The 16,407-nt window shown below is 42.2% G+C and overlaps 1 protein-coding gene across 2 annotated transcripts in view; it reads right to left on the reverse strand.

Moving 5' to 3' along the window:
* Nucleotides 1-16,407, reverse strand: part of LOC110524643 (trafficking protein particle complex subunit 8) — a 91,048-nt gene that overhangs the window by 46,117 nt on the left and 28,524 nt on the right. For both annotated transcript variants that reach the window (XM_021604489.2, XM_021604488.2), the window contains 8 exons: nucleotides 16,056-16,171; nucleotides 11,364-11,514; nucleotides 9,684-9,784; nucleotides 9,384-9,489; nucleotides 7,572-7,703; nucleotides 6,844-7,068; nucleotides 6,397-6,502; nucleotides 3,169-3,363 (listed from right to left, as the gene is read on the reverse strand). In XM_021604489.2, the coding sequence (XP_021460164.2) occupies nucleotides 3,169-3,363; nucleotides 6,397-6,502; nucleotides 6,844-7,068; nucleotides 7,572-7,703; nucleotides 9,384-9,489; nucleotides 9,684-9,784; nucleotides 11,364-11,514; nucleotides 16,056-16,171 (1,132 nt within the window). The remainder of the gene's footprint in view (nucleotides 1-3,168; nucleotides 3,364-6,396; nucleotides 6,503-6,843; nucleotides 7,069-7,571; nucleotides 7,704-9,383; nucleotides 9,490-9,683; nucleotides 9,785-11,363; nucleotides 11,515-16,055; nucleotides 16,172-16,407) is intronic.

The raw sequence follows: 16,407 nt of genomic DNA on the forward strand, positions 1-16,407 counted from the left end.
CAATGAAATAGTTTTACTCGTTTTACTGTGGATATAGATACTTTTGTATCTGTTTCCTCCAGCATCTTCACAAGGTCCTTTGCCGTTATTCTGGGATTGATTTGCACTTTTCGCATCAAAGTACGTTCATCTCTATGAGACAGAACGCATCTCCTTCCTGAGCGGTATGACGGCATGGTGTTTATACTTGCGTACTATTGTTTGTACAGATGAACGTGGTACCTTCAGGTGTTTGAAAATTGCTCCCAAGGATGAACCAGACTTGTTGAAGTCTACAATTTTTGGCTGATTTCTTTTGATTTTCCCATGATGTCAAGCAAAGAGGCACTGAATTTGAAGGTAGGCCTTGAAATACATCCACAGGTACACCTCCAATTGACTCAAATGATGTCAATTAGCCTACCAGAAGCTTCTAACGCCATGACATTTTCTTGAATTTTCCAAGCTGTTTAAAATCTTGGAACTACCCATCCCGGATCCGGGAGAAATGTCATCAACTATACTAATTAGCATAGCGCAACGGTCAAAAAATATTACTAGAAAATATTCATATTCATGAAATCACAAGTGAAATATAGTGAAACACAGCTTAGCCTTTTGTTAATCACCCTGTCATCTCAGATTTTGAAATTATGCTTTACAGCCAAAGCAAGACAAGCGTTTGTGTAAGTTTATCGATAGCCTAGCATAGCATTATGTCCAGCTAGCAGCCGGAAGCTTGTTCACGAAAATCAGAAAAGCAATCAAATTATTCATTTACCTTTGATGAGCTTCGGATGTTTTCACTCACGAGACTCCCAGTTTGACAGCAAATGTTCCTTTTGTTCCATAAAGATTATTTTTATACCCAAAATACCATGTGTTGGTCACGTTATGTTGAGAAATCCACCGGAAATAGCATTCATGACAACGCCGGGAAAAAATCCAAATTATATCCATAATATCGACAGAAACATGGCAAATGTTTTTTATAATCAATCCTCAAGGTGTTTTTCAAATATCTATTTGATAATATATCAACCGGGACAATTGGCTTTTCAGTAGGAGCGAGTGATTCTTTTATGCAAGAATCACTCTGACAGCCCTCAGCTGGCCACTTACGCAATGTAGTCGTTTACGTCAAAATGCTGTAGACACCTTAGGGAATACGTAGAAAAAGGAATCTGGTTGATATCCCTTTCAATGGCCAATAGGGGTGCATAGGAACACGACGGTTTCAAAACATGAGTCACCTCCTGATTGGATTTTTCTTAGGCTTTCACCTGCAATATCAGTTCTGTTATACTCACAGACAATAATTTTACAGTTGGAAACTTTAGAGTGTTTTCTATCCTAAGCTGTCAATTATATGCATATTCTAGCATCTGGTCCTGAGAAATAGGCCGTTTACTTTGGGCATGTTATTTTTCCAAAAATGAAAATAGTGCCCCCTAGCTTCAAGAGGTTAAAGGCACAGTCAACTTGCTGTATGTAAACTTCTGACCCACTAGAATTGTGACACAGTGAATTAATCTGTCTGTAAACAATTGTTGGAAAAATGACTTGTGTCACGCACAAAGTAGATGTCCTAACCGACTTGCCAAAACTATAGTTTTTTTTTATTCTTCATTTTACCCCTTTTTCGCCCCAATTTCGTAGTGTCCAATTGTTGTAGTAGCTACTATCTTGTCTCATCGCTACAACTCCCGTACGGGCTCTGGAGAGACGAAGGTTGAAAGTCATGCGTCCTCCGATACACAACCCAACCTAGCCGCACTGCTTCTTAACACAGCACCATCCAACTCGGAAGCCAGCCGCACCAATGTGTCGGAGGAAACACCGTGCACCTGGCAACCTTGGTTAGCGTGCACTGCGCCCGGCCCGCCACAGGAGTCGCTGGTGGGTGATGAGACAAGGACATCCCTACCGACCAAGCCCTCCCTAACCCGGACGACGCTAGGCCAATTGTGCGTCGCCCAACGGACCTCCCGGTCGCGGCCGGTTACGACAGAGCCTGGGCGAAAAACCCAGGGTCTCTGATGGCACAGCTGGCGCTGCAGTACAGCGCCCTTAACCACTGCGCCACCCGGGAGGCCCCAACTATAGTTTGTTAACAAGAAATTTGCGGCGTGGTTGAAAAATGAGTTTTAATGACTAATCAAAGTGTAAGTAAACTTCCAACTTTAACTGTGGACTCGTTATTGTTATTCTTATCGTGTTAATTATTATTACTTTTTAAATATTTTCTTAACCAACAGTGCAGATCAAGAAGAGTTAAGGGCTTGTAAGTAAGCAGGTGCTGACCTAACATAATCAAAAGGTGTGCTTTCGCCGTAAGCCTTTTTGAAATCTGACATTAAGGAGAAGTTGCATTAAGGAGAAGTTTATCGATATTTCCATGCATAACACTTGTATCTTTTATCAATGTTTATTATGGAGTATCTTATCAATGTTTATTATGAGTATTTCTGTAACTTGATGTGGCTCTCTGCACGTTCACCGGATGTTTGTTTGAGACAATGCATTTCTGAACCTAAAACAACCATTTCAAATTAGGTTTTTGGACATAAAGATAAACTTTATCCAACAAAACACACATTTATTGTGTAACATGAAGTCCTGTGAGTGCCATCTGATGAAGATCAAAGGTTAGTGATTCTTTTCATCGCTATTTCTGACTTTTGTGAGGGCTCTCCTTGGCTGGAAAATGGCTTTATGGTTTTCTGTGACTAGGTGCTGACCTAACATAATCGTTTGGTGTGCTTTCGCCGTAAAGCCTATTTGAAATCGGACACTGTGGCTGGATTTACAAGACGTTTATCTTTAAAATGGTGTAAAATACTTGTATGTTTCAGGAATTTTTATTATGGGATTTCTGTTGTTTTGAATTTGGCACCCTGCAATTTCAGCGATTGTTGACGAGGTGGGAGCTAGCGTCCCACATATCCTAGAGAGGTTTAACAAGTGACATCAGTAAGGGATCATAGCTTTCACTTGGATTCACCTGTTCAGTCTCATGAAAAGCAGGTGTTCCTCATGTTTTATACACTCAGTGTGTGTGGGTGCAGGTATGGGGTTGTATGGGCTAACTATCGAGTTTCCAGACTCATTCTTTAATGAGAAAGTGAGATACGAAAAGTGATGAGGAAATGGGAGAGGTGTTGTACGGAGGAGAATAACTGTTCTTACCTTCTACTACAGCCAGCGGGAAGTGGAGATTGTCCGTCTGACTGTTGAGGCAGCACTGGGTAGGGTAGAACGTTGACGGGACAACCCCACGGTTGGCGGCAGCAACCACCTGTTCCTCGAGGTCCTGCCACACGGCAGCTAGGTCCTGATCAAACTCCTGGTCCAAGGACACATGGGTGGCAGCCTGCTTCTCACCTGATCAATAACCAATATCACAATAAATAAATTGATCAATTAATCAGGTCATTATGGATCAAACAAGCACTATCCAGTAGAACATAGATTTCTGCCTGGGAAATTAAATATATTAATAACACAACTTGACAAGGACATTGTGGATCAAAACAATTACTGTGTGAGTAGGTTGGTGCAAAAGGGATACATACATACACTACCCTCCGTATGCATTTGCAGTGAAGCTAAAATATTCAATTTGGCTCTATACTGCAGCATTTTGGAAGTTAATGGTGAATAACGTATTGTGTCAAAAAAATGCTCATCTCCCCTGTTATTGGTAATGGTGATAGGTTATCGTGTTGTTGAAGCCTCTAATCTTCATTGGGGCGGCAGGGTAGCCTCGTGGTTAGAGTGTTGGACTAGTAACCGCAAGGTTGCAAGTTCAAACCCCCGAGCTGACAAGGTACAAATCTGTCGTTCTGCCCCTGAACAGGCAGTTAACCTAACCCACTGTTCCGTCATTGAAAATAAGAATTTGTTCTTAACTGACTTGCCTAGTTAAATTATCAGGATTCATTTAGAAGTGTTCAGAAATATCTTATCTACTCAACTAAAGTTATCATTCACCATTCTGTTTCTATTGGGCAAAACATAACCAAAACAAATCTATTCAACAAGTGTGTAGTCACAAGCTTGACGTAGTCATTGCGTGCTAGGAATATGAGACCACCAAATACTAAACGTTTTAAAGTAGTCATACACCAAAACCCGATTGCGAAATAATGATTTTTGGGGTATTCATTGATGAAAATACCAGGTGATGTAAATACATTTGAAGGGTCATGCTCATCTGTCTATGGGTTCATTTTAATAATTTCGTAGAATTAAATTGGTGTTAAATTAGTTATGAATCTTAGTTATCACACACTGCATACAGATAGAGCCTTTTAAGCAGAAAATCTGTCAGGCAGCACTTTTATAAGCCAATCATTGTGCAACAATTCTAAATGCAATGTTCTGCTAAAAATATTTTTGGGATTACCATTAAAAATAGCTAATATTTAAATTTCTCAACTGGTAATTGAAGCACGATTCCCATTCGCGATTCAAATGCATAAGCAACGGAAGGCAGGGTTCATCAATGCATCACACACCACTTTGCAATGAGCTGGAGGCAGTATGGATCTTGAAAACATATACAGTGGGGAGAACAAGTATTCTAGCTCTCATGATGAAACTGGCTCTCATGAGGACCACTACAGGAAGGGAAGACCCTGAGTTACCTCTGCTGCAGAGGATAAGTTCATTACAGTTAACTGCACCTCAGAAATTGCAGCCCAAATAAATGCTTTACAGAGTTCAGGTAACGGACACATCTCAACATCAACTGTTCAGAGGGAACAGCGTGAATCAGGCCTTCATGGTCAAATTGCTGAAAGGAAACTAATACTAAAAGGACACCAATAAGAAAAAGAGACTTCCTTGTACCAAGGAACACGAGCAACGGACATTAGACCAGTGGAAATCTGTCCTTTGGTTTGATGAGTCGATTTTAGATTTTTGGTTCCAATTGCCGTGTCTTTGTGAGACGCAGAGTAGGTGAGCGGATGATCCTCGAATGTGTGGTTCCAATCGTGAAGCATGGAGGTGGTGGTGTGATGGTGCTTTGCTGATGACACTGTCAGGGGATTTATTAAGAATTCAAGGCACACTTAACAAGCATGGCTACCACAGCGATTCACCATCCCATCTGGTTTGCGTTTAGTGGGACTATCACTTGTTCTTCAACAGGACAATGACCTAAAACACACCTCCAGGCTGTGTAAGGGCTATTTTACAAAGGAGAGTGATGGAGTGCTGCATCAGATGACCTGGCCTCCACAATCACCCGACCTCAGACAAATTGAGATGGTTTGGGATGAGTTGGACTGTAGAATGAAGGAAAAAAAGCCAACAAGTGCTCAGCATATGTTGGAACTATGTTGGAAAAACATTCCATGTGAAGCTGGTTGAGAGAATGACAAGAGTGTGCAACGCTGTCATCAAGGAAAAGGGTGGTTACTTTAAACAACCTTTGTTTAACATGTAGATGTATATACAGTGGGGAGAACAAGTATTTGATACACTACCGATTTTGCAGGTTTTCCTACTTACAAAGCATGTAGAGGTCTGTAATTGTTATAATAGGTACACTTCAACTGGGAGAGACGGAATCTAAAAAAATCAAAATGTATGATTTTTAAGTAATTCATTTGCATTTTATTGCATGACATGAGTATTTGATACATCAGAAAAGCAGAACTTAATATTTGTGGTCCCAGCTCTCTTCAGGTCATTGACCAGGTCCTGCTGTGTAGTTCTGGGCTGATCCCTCACCTTCCTCATGATCATTGATGCCCCACGAGGTGAGATCTTGCATTGAGCCCCAGACCGAAGGTGATTGACCGTCATCTTGAACTTCTTCCATTTTCTAATAATTGCGCCAACAGTTGTTGCCTTCTCACCAAGCTGCTTGCCTATTGTCCTGTAGCCCATCCCAGCCTTGTGCAGGTCTACAATTTTGTCCCTGATGTCCTTACACAGCTCTCTGGTCTTGGCCATTGTGGGGAGGTTGGAGTCTGTTTGATTGAGTGTGTGGACAGGTGTCTTTTATACAGGTAACGAGTTCAAACAGGTGCAGTTAATACAGGTAATGAGTGGAGAACAGGAGGGCTTCTTAAAGAAAAACTAGCAGGTCTGTGAGAGCCGGAATTCTTACTGGTTGGTAGGTGATCAAATACTTATGTCATGCAATAAAATGCTAATTAATTACTTAAAAATCATACAATGTGATTTTCTGGATTTTTATTTTAGATTCCGTCTCTCACAGTTGAAGTGTACCTATGGTAAAAATGACATACCTCTACATGCTTTGTAAGTAGGAAAACCTGCAAAATCGGCAGTGTATCAAATACTTGTTCTCCCCACTGTATACACAGTTATTTAGCAGCTTTAAATATGTGACTGGGGAGCAATGCTTGGTGGTGAAATTTGTGTGTGTGTCAGTCTTACCCTCTGCCAGGCGGCGTTCGTGGCCAAAGTAGACCCTGGTAGCAGAGCTGTTGATGCAGGGTAGGGGCAGCTGGGGTAGTGCCACCTCACACACCCCTGGCACATTCTGGAGGAACAGGTAAAGTAAGGACATACTGTTAACAAACACTGAAGCAGACCATCACACACACACTAAAATATAGCCTGTGCAAGACTCACTAACGGACTCTGCATGCTGAGTTGGTGTTATAATAAGACTTCAAATTGGGTTCAGATTTCAGGTGAATGTTTCTTCAGAAACAGTGGGACAGTGTGTGACTCTCTAAGGAAGGCTCCCTGAGGTTGTATTGCGGTTATGTATAGGTTGTGTTGTCATCTTGTCATGTCTATGAGGAAGGCTCCCTGCTAACAATGTGTTAAGGTTGTTTTCAGGTTGTGATAGGGTTGTATTAACATTGTGAGTGTTACCCTGTAGACATAGAGGTACTCCCGGAGGAAGGCTCCCTGCTGTGTGGCGGTCTGCTGGCTGTCGTTGGTGAGGATGTGTCTGAAGGCTAAGACAGCGTTCTCTGGTTGGCGCAGCGTAAAGGACTGGCGGCCGATAGTGAAGTTGATATGGTCCTCAGCCAGGGACCAGCCTTTACCCTTATACACCTGCATGGCCTGGCAGTAACACCGCAACGCATGACGCTTCTACAGCGAGTGAGAGAGAGGTGGCATGTGGGGGGACGAAGACAGGGAGGGGGAAATGGGAGAGAGGGATACAGAGGGTGGGGAAGAGGGAACAAGGTACAGGTAGAGAGGGAGAGCAAGAAGATGGAACACAAAGAAAGAAAGAAAAGCAAAGCAGAAAATGACAGAACAGAGGGGAAAACGAGAGGGAAAGAGTACAATCAGTCAAAAGTTATAAATGGAATGCTCTAACGGTTCTAGAACTTCATTCACATCATGCTGCTCTGAACATAAAAGACAAGTCTTAAACCTCTCTGACCTACCTAGCTACCTGTAAATCACCGGTCTATCTCAGATCACCTTGTTCTGTTCATCTGGTGATCAAACGTTTTTTAAATTAGTAATAAATGTCAGCAAACATGAATAACCTAGTTCTGTTTTTAAAAGGCCTGGCTGTGGTTAACACACACACACACAGGTATGCACAAACAAATATGCACGAACACAGGTTGTGTTCCACTTACCTGTCCTGCCTTGCTGAAGCGGTGTCCTGCCAGGATCATGTGGAAGGCAAACTTCCTAACCATGGGGTTTCGCATGTTAATGAAGCAGTGGGCTGCTTGCTCCAATAGGAGGGCAGAACACAGATCAGAATCCTGAGAGTGAGATTGAGACACACAGGTTAGGTAATACCATCGACATATCACACACATACATTAATTTAACCTTTATTTGTACAGAGAGACCTGTTCAAGACAGTTGCAGGCAGCAACATTACAAAGGTTTCACACATAAATACAGTTGAATTTGGAAGTTCACATACACCTTAGCCAAATATTTTTTTAACTCAGTATTTCACATTTCCTGACATTTAATCCTAGTAAAAATTCCCGGTCTCAGGTCAGTTAGGATCACCACTTAATTTTAAGAATGTGAAATGTCAGAATAATTGTAGAGAGAATGATTTATTTCAGCTTTTATTTATTTCATCACATTCCCAGTGGGTAAGAAGTTTACATACACTCAATTAGCATTTGGTAGCATTGCCTTTAAATTGTTTAACTTGGGTCAAATGTGTCGGGTAGCCTTCCACAAGCTTCCCACAATAAATTGGGTGAATTTTGGCCCATTCCTCCTGACAGAGCTGGTGTAACTGAGTCAGGTTTGTAGGCCTCCTTGCTCGCACACGCTTTTTCAGTTCAGCCCGACAGATTTTCTATAAGATTGGAGGTCAGGGCTTTGTGATGGCCACCCCAGTACCTTGACTTTGTTGTCCGTAAGCCATTTTGGCACAACTTTGGAAGTATGCTTGGGGTCATTGTCCATTTGGAAGACCCATTTGCGACCAAGCTTTAACTTCCTGACTGATGTCTTGAGATGTTGCTTCAATATATCCACATAATTTTCTTCCTCATGATGTCATCTATTTTGTGAAGTGCACCCCCACAATATGATGCTGCCACCCCCGTGCTTCACTGTTGGGATGGTGTTCTTCGGCTTGCAAGCCTCCACCTTTTTCCTCCATAACGATGGTTATTATGGCCAAACAGTTCTATTTTTATTTCATCAGACCAGAGGAGACAGTTCTCCAAAAAGTACGATCTTTGTCCCCATGTGCAGTTGCAAACCGTAATCTGCTTTGTTATGGCGGTTTTGGAGCAGTGGCTTCTTCCTTGCTGTGGATATAGATACTTTTGTACCTGTTTCCTCCAGCATCTTCACAAGGTCCTTTGCTGTTGTTCTGGGATTGATTTGCACTTCGCAATCAAAGTACATTCAACTCAAGGAGACAGAACGCGTCTCCTTCCTTTCCCTCTGAGGTCTTGGCTGATTTCTTTTGATTTTCCCATGATGTCAAGCAAAGAGGCACTGAGTTTGAAGGTAGGCCTTGAAATACATCCACAGGTACAACTCCAATTTACTCAAATTATGTCAATTAGCCTATCAGAGGCTTCTCAAGCCATGACATTTTCTGAAATTTTCAAAGCTGTTTAAAGGCACAGTCAACTTAGTGTATGTAAACTTCTGACCCACTGGAATTGTGATATAGTGAATTATAAGTTAAATAATCTGTCTGTAAACAATTGTTGGAAAAATTACTTGTGTCATTCACAAAGTAGATGTCCTAAACGACTTGCCAAAACTATAGTTTGTTAACAAGAAATTTGTGGAGTGGTTAAAAAATAAGTGTGTGTAAACTTCCGACTTCAACTGTATATGATACACGTAACATTCAATAATCTGACTTCCACAGAAATGCACAGAGCCAGAGGTCAATCTACAGAATAAAAACATAGAACCTGTGGTCCAAATGAGAAGTAGTGTGTTCTTCTCACCTCACTGGTCATCTTAATGAGGAGGGTAGCAGCATCAGAATACTTGGCCTGACTCTTCAGTACCTCAGCACTGAACAGAGCACAACGCTCAGCTAGGACCTTGTTCCTGTGGGTGGGACATTTATAAAACATTCATACACACTACCACAGGAGTTGGAGAGCCAGTGCATTGTAGTTGTGTGTTTTGTGACTTGTATGTGGCTGTTGAGCTATGAGGCTGGGTATTTTAGCTTCCTGGATATTGTTAATCAATGTGTGTTTTTGTGACAACACATGCAGCTGTGTGTGTCAATGCCGTACTTGCACACATCTCTGTAGGTCTGAATTGCCGTGTCCATATAGTGTGCTGGATACGGCCTTTGAGCCCCACCCTGGAGAAACGCAGACACTGCTGCCATCTCCTACAGACAGACCGACAGAGAGCGAGAGAGAAACAGAGAGATAACGAGAAAGAGGGTGCAGCAATATGAGAGGAGAATGACAACCATTTAAAATATCCATTTCTCATATATTCAAATAACAATTAGTGTTGAGTGTCATAAGTGGTAATATGGTGGGTGTGTGGAGGATAGGAATGGACACGTCACAGCTCCAGACCACATCAGACTGTCAAAAATATTCTGGCTATTAGAATCTCAAACACACGCACCTGTACGTGTTTCAAACACAAACAGGTCTGCTGTTAATATTCCCGTGGCCCAGATAACGATGCGGCCACACCTCATGGCTAACACAGCGGAATGCTAGGACAAACTTCACATTGCCTCTTTTTCTAGTCTACTGTGGTAGATACCGCACTTCTCAGGACTCTGTTGCTTTGTTGGCGTCATTCAGAAGTGCAGGAAAGATTGGTGTGTGCTCAGCCTCAGTATTGTACTGCATGTGCTACTGCTACTAAGCACTACCTTTCTGGCACCTGAACCTTTGCTCCTGCTGTGTCCTTTCTACAAGACTGTTCATTACCGTCATGACAATGTACTGTGTGTGTGTGTGCATGTGATGTGTGTGTGAGCATGTACAGTATTCACTTGTGTTTCTGTGTAGGTTATCTGAGTATTGTGGCAGAAGAATCAGAATTAGCTCAGTAATATAGATTATTAAGATGTCTTATCTGCATATGCTTATTTGATTGAACTGTTGAACTCTTGCTATTAGAATGTATCCCTTTGGACTCTGGTGTTAGCAGTTGCACTTCCACCCTCATATGGGCCTCAGTCATCTGGGGCCCAGAGAGGGGAGAAGTCAGGCTTGTCTATCACATGTCCCTTTTGCTATGCAGAATATCAGAAAGAGAAGAGGACAGGCTGGAACATTGTCTTCATATGTGAATGTGTCTTTACCTATTTTAAACCATGTGATTAAATGGGGAACCAATTACTTGTCTCCAGAATGTCTGTGCACCAGTCACTCTCTCCTTTGGACTTGGGGGAGATCAGGTCTGAGAAAAGGTGTGTGTGGTAGTGTCTGGAAGCACTGTACGTCATCTCTGATGTTGCACCTATCTTGGGATAGTGTATGACCCAGAGGCTCACTCCCCTCAGGACTTTACAATTGATTTATGCCATAGAATGAGTTGGTGTTTCTGTACCAGGGACGAGATCTTCGGGGCCTAACTCTGTAGAATAAGAAAGGTCTTCATAACAAATACCATCTGGCTAGGGGATACTGCTTTCTCATATATCAAGTATCACCTTGTGACCCATTCCATACATCTGTTGTTTGTCATGTAGACTAAGAAGGTGCATCTTTGCTATGAAATATATTTTACATTCTTTGAATGTCAGAGCTGCTCGCTGTTGAGTCAACCAGCCTCATTATTGCAGAGCAATTACTCTATGCCGCATTATAAATAAGTTGTGAATAAAGTAATATCCTGATCAGTGATTGACCTTGTCTCTCCTCCTTATTGATTAGAATTTCCACAACAGTGTGTGTGTGTGCGCCACATCTCTCTCTCCCTTTCTGTGTGTGTGTTCTCACCAGCGCCCCAGCGGCATAGAGCATGGCCTGGTCAGATAAGAAGTCCTTCTTGGCCGTGTGGTAGCAGCTGTAGGCCAGCTCATAGTGCTGAACCAGGAAACACAGGTCAGCCATCTTCCTGATTTGCAGCTCAGGGGCTTCTGGATGATAGCTGATGACATCACACAGGGCAGAGGTCAGAGGTCATATACTCAGCTGAGGTATAGGTGGAGGCGTTAGAAAACACCATCCAAAGTCACTCAAATGGCACCCTATTCTCCTATTGACAGCAATACATTTGACCAGGGCCAACAAAGCTCTGGTCAAAAGTAGTGCACTATAGTGAATAGGGTGCCATTTGGGACACATCCAAACTGTGCAGTGCGTTCGGTAAGCATTCAGACCCCCTAACTTTTTTCACGTTGTTACATTACAGCCTAATTCTAAAATTGATGAAATAAAAAAAATCCTCAATCTACACACAAAACCCCATAATGACAAGGGAAAAAAGGTTTGATAATTTGTGCAAATGTATTAGAAATAAAAAACAAAATCTTATTTACATAATTATTCAGACCCATTGCTATGAGACTCAAAATTGAGCTCAGGTGCATCCTGTTTCCATTGATCATCCTTGAGATGTTTCTACAACTTAAATGGAGTCCATCTGTGGTAAATTCAATTGATTCTACAAAAGCTAAAGAACATATGCACATTCAGGTACTTTCTGTAGGTGCTGGAGTTGTCAGCTAAATCTGGTTGCTTGTCATTGTACAAGCTGGACATCCTATTAGTTCTGAGATACATTGGAATAGAAATGGTCAAGATGTCACGCAGGGGAAGGGACATTGAGAGGAAACTTCAAGTAAATAAATATCACCTGGGAGCATGAGCAGTAGTGTGCTGTGTTTCAAATTAAATTGATTGGAAATGATTTGGAAAGGCACCAGTCAATATAAAGGTCCCACAGTTGACAGTGCATATCAGAACAAAAACCAAGCCATGAGGTCGAAGGAATTGTCCGAAGAGCTCAGAGACAGGATTGTGTCAAGGCACAGATCTGAGGAAGGGTACCAAAAAATGTCTGCATCATTGAACGTACCCAATAACACAGTGGCCTCCAACAGTGAAGACATCAAAACTATGAAATAACACATATGGAATCATGTAGTAAAAAAAGTTATACAAATCAGAATAGATTTTCAATTTGAGATTCTTCAAGATTCTACAAGTAACCACTCTTTGCCTTGACAGCTTTGCATTCTCTCAACCAGCTTCACCTGGAAATCTTTTCCAACAGTCTTGAAGGAGTTTCCACATATGCTTGTTGGCTTCTTTTCCTTCACAATGTCAATTGGGTTGAGGTTGGGTGATTGTGGAGGCCAGGTCATCTGATGCAGCACTCCGTCAATCTCCTTCTTGGAGAAATAGCCCTTACACAGCCTGGAGGTGTGTTTTGGGTCAATGTCCTGTTGAAAAACAAAATGATTGTCCCACTAAGCGCAAACCAGATGGGATGGCGGATCGCTGCAGAATGATGTGATATCCATGCTGGTTCAGTGTGCCTTGAATTCTAAATAAATCAGACAGTTTCACCTGCAAAGCACCCCCACACCATCACACATCCTCCTCCATGCTTCACAGTGGGAACCACACACGCAGAGATCATCCATTAACCTATACTGTCTCACAAAGACACGGCGGTTAGAACCAAATATCTCAAATTTGGACTCATCAGACCAAAGGACAGATTTCCTCCGGTCTAATGACCATTGCTCGTGTTTCTTGGCCCAAACAAGCCTCTTCCCTTGCCTTTCTTACTGGTGTCCTTTAGTAGTGGTTTCTTTGCAGCAATTCGACCATGAAAGCCTGATTCACGCTGTTCCCTCTGAACAGTTGATGTTGAGATATGTCTGTTACTTGAACTCTATGAGGTGCAATATGACGTGCAGATAATTGGTAATTGCTGAGACTGGTAACTCTAATGAACTTATCCTCTGCAGCAGAGTTAACTCTGGGTCTTCCTTTCCTGTGGCGGTCCTCATGAGAGCCAGTTTCAGCTTAGCACTTGAAGAAACTTCTTGAAATTACCTTCATGTATTAAAGTCATGGACTGTCATTTCTCTTTGCTTATTTCAGCTGTTCTTGCAATAATATGGACTTGGTCTTATACCAAATAGAGCCATCTTCTGTATACCACCCCTACCTTGTCACAACACAACTGATTGGCTCTAACAGATTAAGAAGAAAATAAATTCCACAAATTAACTTTTAACAAGGCACATCTGTTAATTGAGATGCATTCCAGGTGACTACCTCATGAAGCTGGTTGAGAGAATGCCAAGAGTGTGCAAAGTTGTTATCAAGGCAGAGGGTGGCTACTTTGAAGAATCTCAAATATGTTTTGATTTGGTAACATTTTCTGGTTACTACATGTATGTTATTTCATAGTTTTGATGTCTTCACTATTATTCTACAATGTAAAAATTTGCCAAAAATAAAGAAACCCTGGAATGAGTAGATGTCCAAACTTTTGACTGGTACTGCATGTAAATGTGATATTTCAGGGTTTCAAAAAAAATAAAACCTGTTTTGGCTTTGTCATTATGGGGTATCATGTGTAGATTGATGAGGGGAAAAAAACAATTTAATCAATTTTTAGAAGTCAAACTTAATAAAATGTGGAAAAAGTCGAGGGGTCTGAATACTTTCCGAATTCACTGTACATATACACTATCTTGGGTGAAAGCCTAAAGCTAATCTTTGACTTCTCTCTCTATCCTCATATTCTGCACCTCTGATTGGACACATGGACGGTTTAACTCAGTAAATGTGTGATTGTGTTCATACCGTATGTACCAGACATACAGCCAGCAGCATACCACCCTGCTGGCTTGTTTCTGAAGCTAAGCAGGGTTGGTCCTGGTCCTGGATGAGAGACCAGATGCTGCTGGAAGTGGTGTTGGAAGGTAGGAGGAGGCACCCTTTCCTCTGGTCAAAAACAAAATCCAATGCCCCAGGGCAGTGATTGGGGACATTGCCCTGTGTAGGGATGCTGTCTTTCGGATGGGACATTAAACAGGTGTCCTGACCTTCTGTGGTCACTAAAGATCCCATGGCACTTATTGTCGGGGTGTTAACCCCGGTATCCTGGCTAATTTCCAAAATCTGGCCCATAATACCATCATGGCCACCTAATCATCCCCAGCTTACAATTGGCTCATTCATCCCCTCTCCCCTGTAACTATTCCCCACGCCATTGCTGTAAATGAGAATGTGTTCGGTATGAACACAACCACCAGGTAAGTTGACTGTATGTACCAGACATACAGTGTGCACCGGAAGTGCTACCTTGTCCCGGACATGCTATTTTCGACTCTCTACCACACCTGCTGTCTCTAACTCTGAATGCTCGGCTATGAAAAGCCTACTGACATTTACTCATGAGATGCACCCTCTTCAACCACTGTGATTATAATTATTTAATCCTGCTGGTCATCTTTGTACGTTTGAACATCTTGGCCATGTTCTGTTATAATCTCCAACCGGTACAGCCAGAAGAGGACTGGCTACCCCTCAGAGCCTGGTTCCTCAAGGTTTCTGCCTTTCTAGTGAGTTTTTCCTAGCCACCGTACTTCTACATCTGCATTGCTTGCTGTTTGGTGTTTTAGGGTGGGTTTTATGTATAGCACTTTGTGACATTGGCTGATGTAAAAAGGGCTTTATAAATACATTTGATTGATTGTGGAATCCGAGGTGTAATCTGTTAATGAGAGAACCTTGCCATCTTTCAAAGCACTGGTCAGTGAGAAATGTGATAGTAAGTACCAAGACCACAGCTTACTGGTGAAGTAGATCAGAGACGGGCAAAAAAAATAGTGGGGGAAACAAAAAAATCTGAACTCCTCACGAAGGGCCACTATGACTCGCGGGTCTGCAAACCCCCATCCATACAGCGCTGGCCGGTACTAGCCTTTTGGGCCCCCCTGACATAAGAGAAACTGCTGATACACAACCAAATTTCCAAGTTGCACACTGTGTATTCTTCCTCTCAACAGTAAATTGAGACACCGATTGAGTTCCCCAAAAAAACAAGACCCGCTTGCCACCAGTAGCCCTGCCCATCTATGATGCAGATTACACTTCTTTTTTTTTCTTTTTACCTTTATTTAACTAGGCAAGTCAGTTAAGAACAAATTCTTATTTACAATGACGGCCTACCAAAAGGCTGGGAGATGGGATAATAAAAATAAATAAAATAAATATGTCAACACACATCACGACAAGAGACACCACAACAAGAGAGACCTAAGACAACATAGCAAGGCAGCAACACATGACAACATGGTAGCAGCACAAAAGATGGTACAAACATTATTGGACACGGACAACAGCACAAAGGCAGGAAGATAGAGACAACAATACATCACGCGAAGCAGCCACAACTGTCAGTAAGAGTGTCCATGATTGAGTATTTGAATGAAGAGATGTAGATAAAACGGTCCAGTTTGAGTGTTTTTTGCAGTTCGTTCCAGTCGCAAGCTGCAGCGAACTGAAAAGAGGAGAGACCCAGGGATGTGTGTGCGTTGAGGACCTTTAACCAAAAGTGAACGGCAGAACAGGTGTTGTATGTGGACGATGAGGACTGGAGTAGGTATCTCAGAGGGAGAGGAGGAAGGGGACAGAAGAGGAGAAGGAGGGTGATGAACTTACAGAAGGCCGGAAGTGTTCTTCAGCTCAGCGATACTCTTCTCTGGAACTTTCCCTCCTCCAAACAACTTCTTAGTGACTGAGAACAGAGAGCGACTCAAGCCTTTCCTGGAGACCAGCTACAGGCGGAGGGGGAAGGAGGGAGAGAGAGGGAATGAGATTAGATCATTAGAATGCCCAAGGCCATATAATAGATTGTGTCCATCTATCATTAATCAGTCCTTCCAGGATTTCGCTGCTATTTTTGTGTCAATACACCCTGACCGATTAATCAATACACCAACTGACAGGAAGTACATACGCTTAGATATGGCAGTAGTCAGGCGACAGTTACCAAAAATATGACAATACAAGA

The sequence above is a fragment of the Oncorhynchus mykiss genome, chromosome 5 (genome assembly GCF_013265735.2).
Source record: "Oncorhynchus mykiss isolate Arlee chromosome 5, USDA_OmykA_1.1, whole genome shotgun sequence".
NCBI classification, from domain to species: Eukaryota; Metazoa; Chordata; class Actinopteri; order Salmoniformes; family Salmonidae; genus Oncorhynchus; species Oncorhynchus mykiss.